Source organism: Convolutriloba macropyga, chromosome 8 (genome assembly GCF_964194025.1).
Source record: "Convolutriloba macropyga chromosome 8, txConMacr16.3, whole genome shotgun sequence".
In the NCBI taxonomy this organism is placed as follows: domain Eukaryota; kingdom Metazoa; phylum Xenacoelomorpha; order Acoela; family Convolutidae; genus Convolutriloba; species Convolutriloba macropyga.
This window is the reverse complement of record NC_134475.1, coordinates 29,889,166-29,895,883: the sequence shown is the minus strand read 5'-3', so window position 1 is coordinate 29,895,883 and position 6,718 is coordinate 29,889,166. Positions and strand designations below refer to the sequence as shown.

General features: G+C 33.8%; 1 protein-coding gene across 1 annotated transcript in view; it reads right to left on the bottom strand.

Annotated features, from left to right (window-relative positions):
• Positions 1-298: 298 nt before the first annotated feature.
• LOC142344070 (uncharacterized) overlaps positions 299-6,718 on the bottom strand; it is a 31,872-nt gene continuing 25,452 nt past the window's right edge. The window contains exon 4 of the mRNA XM_075395547.1: positions 299-834. Within this exon, the coding sequence (XP_075251662.1) occupies positions 668-834 (167 nt within the window). The 3' untranslated portion in view covers positions 299-667. The remainder of the gene's footprint in view (positions 835-6,718) is intronic.

Sequence of the window (6,718 nt, the reverse complement as noted above, 5' to 3'; positions counted from 1 at the left end):
TGTAAACCTTTAGCCAATCGGAAACTGAGAGGAATCAACTCTCTTCTATCAGATAGTTGCACTTTCTGTATTCCATTGACTCCGGTGCTGTATTAGCTTACCACCGTAATAATTGAAGTATCTTTAGTGCTTTATAGAGTCGGTTAATCTGAGAGAACTAGGTAAGTCTACTTCGCGCGAAGAAATAAGCAGCCCTAACTCTTTATACTTTAAGGCTGTAAAAGGAGCCCGAATTGGGTCTGCCCTAGTAGGATCTATGAGTTTGAAGTTAAGGCTTGTTGGAAAATTGTACTGAGATTCAGGGGAAATATTTATATTCTTGGCATATGTTGCTTGTTTATGTAAATAGTAGAAGAATTATCATTAAGGACGGTACCTTGTTTGGTTTGGCGTTATCTATATTAGTAGAGGTTAAAATTGACATTCGTGCTGCTGTTTAAGAACGCTCGTTTTTTTAGTAATTCATATAAATATATTTATAAATGTATAACGTTTGTTCATTCAACGTTACTTTGTTGCTATGTGAATAATGATACCGAACAAATTCAATTTTAGCAGATAGAAATTCTTTTCCTTAATGACATCTGAGATGATTTTCGAATTCCACTTGAGAGAAAGCGCCCTCTACGAAAGAAAGGAAATGTTTGTTTTTGAAGGGTTGCTTTAATCAATGTGTTAGTTGTAGCAGTTGTTCACGTATGCTTGAAACTCCTCCTCCTTTCTGCTTTTCAACAACTAAAGTGTATCTCCTTGTTTTGTTGTGTTGTTGAGACCGACGTTTGTAGTCTAGCATCATGGCTACTGCTGTAAACTTGACCTGCACTTCAGCCACATCTGAAAAACGGTCACATGCAATACCATGTTTTTGTTTAAAATATATAACAAAAATAATACAAACAAAAACTATGAATTACTCTAGTTTTCCGTGAACGACGGTTGTATCACAATTTGGCTTAATTTGAGAGAAATGAGACTAGATAAACACAAGGCGGCTCGGTAATGTGCGTCCTCACATAATGTCCCGACCCCGCTCATACTCTTTTTTACCTAAAAATCTGCCAAAATAAAAGATTAGAAGAGATATACACCATTAGATGTTTGAATAAAAAGATTGTTACACATCCAAAGTACTAACTGAATTATATAATGCCATGCCGCATTCCAAAACTTATGATGTCTGCCATAAGTAAGACTACGAGACATTACAAACATCAAAATACACAAAAGCAAAAATTGGACCACCTAACCAGTCGACAAGAAGAATAAAATGGAAAATTTATCGACTATTTTGAAACTAAATAATTTCAAAAGTCATAAAAAACACGAGCTTGTCACGATAAAATTCTAGGTAATTTTACTTGTCAGTCCTCACGAAGCATTGGGCGCTTTCTCTGGTGAGACTAATAGGTCTGCAAAATATCTGCAGATACCGAATCACAGAAAAACAATACGGAAATTCAAGGTATTGAAAACATTAAAATCATCAGCTAGTATCCAAATGCTATACGTCATTATTCCAATTACAATTTCTATTATTTCAAAAACTATGGAAATGAAAAACTATATATATTCACTTGGGTCTCTTTGAAAATCAACGGGACTTGTTGTCAACTTGATAATTTACGCTCAAATAGCATAAAGCACGACAAAAAGCACAAAAAACTGATCACTTACAAAATTCGTAAGAAAATGCGTGTTGATCAAGATACAAAACGGTTGTAACATAAAACGAATAGAGAAGTTAAAAATTCAATCAAAAGAAGTTCTTGAGGCCTCTCATTGATTTGTTTTAGGTTGAAGTTGTAAAAAGAAGAACAGACTGGAAATGCTCAAAAAAAATTTTTAAAAATGAAAACAAACAAAATCAACAGAACCATTAGCTATTAACATACTTTATACGGTTTTGAGTATGTTCACTAACTCCGTAGAAACAAGACAATCGTTTAGGACCTGTCAATAATCAGAAGAAGTCTTAGCCAAAAAAAACAATTAAAATTCGTAGCCAGAACTCTTAGCCAATTACAGGCAAAAACTGTAAACTTGAAAAAAAATGCAAGAGGGAAGTATCAAGTTTTTTAAAAAAATTAGTTTACAAGAAAAACTTCGATACGCTAAACTTTTTTGTTAAAAACTTCATTAAATCGTTTCTTTTTTCAAGACATATTGGATCTTTCACTAGTAGTCGATATTGTAGTTTAAAAATAATAATAGTGAATTGATGTAAATCACAAAATTCCACAAAGAAAACTCGTAGTATCAGAGCAATTATAACCAAATATGTAAACGAAACTCACTGAACACGTTACTTTTGACTCATTGGGAAGCCATCACGAACGATCACCTTTAATCAGAATACTTCTTAAGACTGCTAAAACGACCACAATTAAAGGAAAAAATCGAGAATTCAAAAGAAACCTTTAAGAAGAAATTATTGAATCCATCAAAACCAAAAACTACTCGCTGATAACCTGCTTCATGTTCCCCTCAGACTCTCAAAATCTCGTTAGCATCAGTGGTAACCTTTGATATTGTGACAGCGTTACAAGAAATCAAAAAGAAAAAAATTCAAAAATAATAAAATAGAAAACTTGTAGCATCTAAGTTATAGAACCCAATTTGGAAAATAAAGCTTCTAACCAGACAAACTTTTGATTCATTATTAAGCATATGCGACCTGTCATTAGTGGAATCAACCTACAAGTTCATAAATGAATTTAAATTTGTAAATAACATTCATTTTTTTGACAAATTACTTTCAATGTCTTAACAGCCAAATAGTATGCATTCAATGCTTTAGATATTTTGACTTATTCCTTTTTGGGAACCCAGTTGCACTTATTGATAACCAAAAAACTATAGAACTAAAAAAGGTAACAAATTCAAGCGAAGCACAAAAACTAAATTAAAAAAACGAAAACACAGGTTCGGAGCTATAAAAACCATGAGCGATGATTCTCCAAAGCTACTCGCCTCTTTTGGTCGGAAATGGAGTTTGTCGTTAATTTCTGTGATAGGATTAATGACTTATCTCTGGATAGCACTAGAGAAACCAAAAAACTTGTAAAAACAATTGAAGAAAACAGTTCGCCAATATACTTCGAGTTTATTAGATTGTGATCTTCCCGATGAGACCAAAATTAGTTTTCTATCGTTGCTCACCTCTTAGGAACTCCAGATGCGTCCATGTTTTTTCATTAAAAAATTTTTAATCAAGATTTTGATACAAAGGTTCCAAAATTGATTAGACAAGACGCATTGAGCATTATTATGAAATGCTTTCAAAAATTTTAAACCACAATAACTCCTGGAATAAAGGGAAATTACAAAAAATTTTTTTGATTTTCCAATTCTACGCTCAAAGAGCTCTTAAATGATATCAATAGCGATTCTCTAAAATGAATATATCGATCAGCCAAATTTGACTGAACAAAAAAAACCTGTTTGAGTATATAGTTCCTCCTCACTAAGTAGGGTCAGAAAAATAATTATATCTTGTAATGTCTTTTTAAAAAATACCGGCTTTGTAATATCATCAATTAAGGATAAAAATTACAAATCATTGTGGAGAACTTAGAATGATGGAAACTGATTTGGGACTCGAAGTGAATCTCAGAGGTTGTAGCTCTTAATTAGGGACAATCTCTTAAAATGGCATCTTGTTATATGAGAAAACTGGAAATTTATATTGGCAGATTTGACTCAATCTATTAATAATCAAGTCTGTTAAACACCAATCCCTGCAACTTTCTGTTAGGTTTTTTGATGCCTAAACCTGATTGAAATAGAAGTTTCCCCTTGTGACAAAATTTCATCAAAAATGAAGGTTGCGTTGAAACCTTAGCATTGACAAACTTCAACAACATTTTCCTCCTGCAAATTTTGAACTAAATCAGTTTTTATACCATGAACAGGTAACGGCGCAACGTGAGTAGATTACACCGCATCTACTGGTGGCGTCAAAACGTTTTACACTGCGCAAGAAAATATTGTTCATCAGAAGCATTTATAAAAGAAGCCATGCTGGGATACTGAGCTGGGAAACGAAGACAAACTTTAGTTGGATGAACTTGTTGGCCCCACACTCGGCTTAGGCATAACCCATCGATAGATTGTGGCAACAATTCTACGATCTGGATCGACTAATACTTCAAAACTATCACAAATATAAACAAGTCAGTCTTTTTCTCTCTATTTAAAGACCTCAATATGAAAACTCACTAATCGGTAAATTCTCCAAACATTATCAGGAATAATCGCGTTTTGAACAAAACGATCTTATAATCAACAATGTGAAAAACTTTAACGAATGGTTCCTTGTAGTGCACATAATTGTCCCACAATCGATTTGCACAACTTACAGAGCATCAAATCACTCAACAAAGTTATTGCAGCAATGAACATATTTGAACAATGACTGTGGGAAAAAATAGGCTGTTGGAAAAAAAACTTTTTGCGAGAACAAAATCAAATGTTTTTTTTCTGTATTTGGTGTTCATTTCCAATTCCAGTCACACTGATCACAGCATCAGTTAACGATTGGTACAGATAAATAAACAGTACTTTTATGAAGTATTGAAAGTTTGCCGATAATGATTTCTTCCCGGATGCTCAACAAATGAGCTTTAAAGAAGATTTTGGCTAAAACTTTAACAATTTGTTCGAAGAACAACAAAAAAGATAGTTCTTAAAACAAGCTTCATCTCTGAAAACAGGCAATTGTTAAAACTTGTGTTCCAAAATTTCGATTTTGTGGAAGTATAGAATGGTTCTTCAGCTTTGCAACTGGGGTTTGTTAATCCCAAACCATCGTGCGTTGCTGATAGGCCGAATATCTTACGCATCACGTCATGAACACTACTTAAATTTGTGATGGAGATAAAATTGCGCTTTTTTTTGAGTCCTGTAAGTTTTTAAAAATTTCTTTGCATCTTGGCGCAACATTCATCAGAAAAAATTAAAAGTTGGCCTGATTTTGTGAAACCTGAAACAGATTCATGAGGACAGTACTCAAGGGACTTGAAGAAACGCTGAGTTTTCTCTTGCCACTTATTAACTATTTGTTGTAAGAAACCTTTGATGTCTATCAAATGTCTTTGCCATCATTCAATTCTCCTCAAAATCGTTTTTCCGATTTAGTTTAAACCAAGTTATTCAAAACAGCGTTGAGCTTGGGCGGATTGGCTTTAATTAACAATCAGAAAACTCCTGATAATTTTGGTTTATAGCTAAACATTGGCCCACTAGCTTTTTCTAAGCCATAGTTGAAACCTTGAGATTAGCGCAAGCAGCAGCTTCATTTCAATTGAAACTTTGAATGTGTTTATTATGGGCTATGAAAGCTTTTAATTAGTGGCATAAAGGCAAATTTTTGAATCATTATGAAGTGTGGTTCCCATTGAGTCGTGCCTTCTTCACTGTACAAGATAAAATGTGTTTTACTTTGTACGAGCTTAGATTTGCCTTGGTATCTGCTATACAAAAAAATGGATGCTTGTGATCGGTAATTTTTCTATTCAGAAGAGCAGCAATGCAATTTATTGAAATGAAAGCATTTTTTGCGTCAAGTACCAACAAGTTAAACGCCATGTTTTGATTTTTTAACATAGAGTTGTCTGACTCCATATACAGACCCCACTGTACCACAGGAAAGACCTCATGCAATTGGCTCAGTAACAGTCAACTAAGATAAATCATCTTCTGTCTAGTCAGGCACTGCCTTTTCAAATAATCATCTCAATGTGTTTCCGATTCTTATCGGCTGTACCTCCAGATTTATTTCAGAATCAACAGAATAAAGTGCCTTAAAATTGCAATACGGAAAAAATTGTGTATGCAAATAAAAATTCATCACACTTCGCAATAGAGTTTCTGTGTCTTGAGCTTTAGTATCCAAACTTGCTTAGTGCAACAATTCAGTAGTTTGATTTTATCCCCATGGTCTTGAGCTACCAAAATTTCTGAGATTGTTTCCCAACTATGCAAATTGTAATAATCAGTTTCAGTATTGACGCTGTTTCATTTAAATTATACGCTTCGAGTCAAAGAGACAGAAAGTTTTGTAGTTTTCTTGAAGAATTCTACCTTTCTTGCCCTCTATATTTTGTAGAGGTTTGAGAATTTTACCTAAACATTAAAATAGAAGAAACTTTTTAGCCCTTTAATTATCCAAATCTCTCAGATTCAGCAGAAGGTCGCGCAACAGAGTCTAGTTTGTTAAATTCTCGATTGCCCAATGCTTTGTTTGAAGGTCCGGTGTCTGAGGCAAATAAATTTTTGAGTCTCTATGTGGAAGCACTTCTTTCTTTAGTACAACTGTGTCTTTGCCCTTAAAGCCACCCCAACTCCAGTTTAGTCTTCCAGATGGTGGGTTTTAATTTAATGGGGGCTATAAATAGACAGACCGGACGATCTTGTTCACTATCAGGAAAACAGCCTTCATATTTACGGAAACATTTCAAGAATTCAGTTTGAGTTCAGCCAGCTGTTGAATTGGACTTGAAACAAAGTTCATTCGTCTAACTCTTCAGGTTGATATTAAGCTTTCTCGGCAAAACTTCTTGGTAATTTCAGTAACAAAATTACTGAGTTCTGTTAACTGAGGGTAGATACACAAAAAAAACTATCGCACTTTTCTAACATACATCTGAAATCAGTTAACGTAGTGGATTTTTATGATTGCTAATTTATTGCTCAACTAATTTTGCTTTGTAATTTTTTT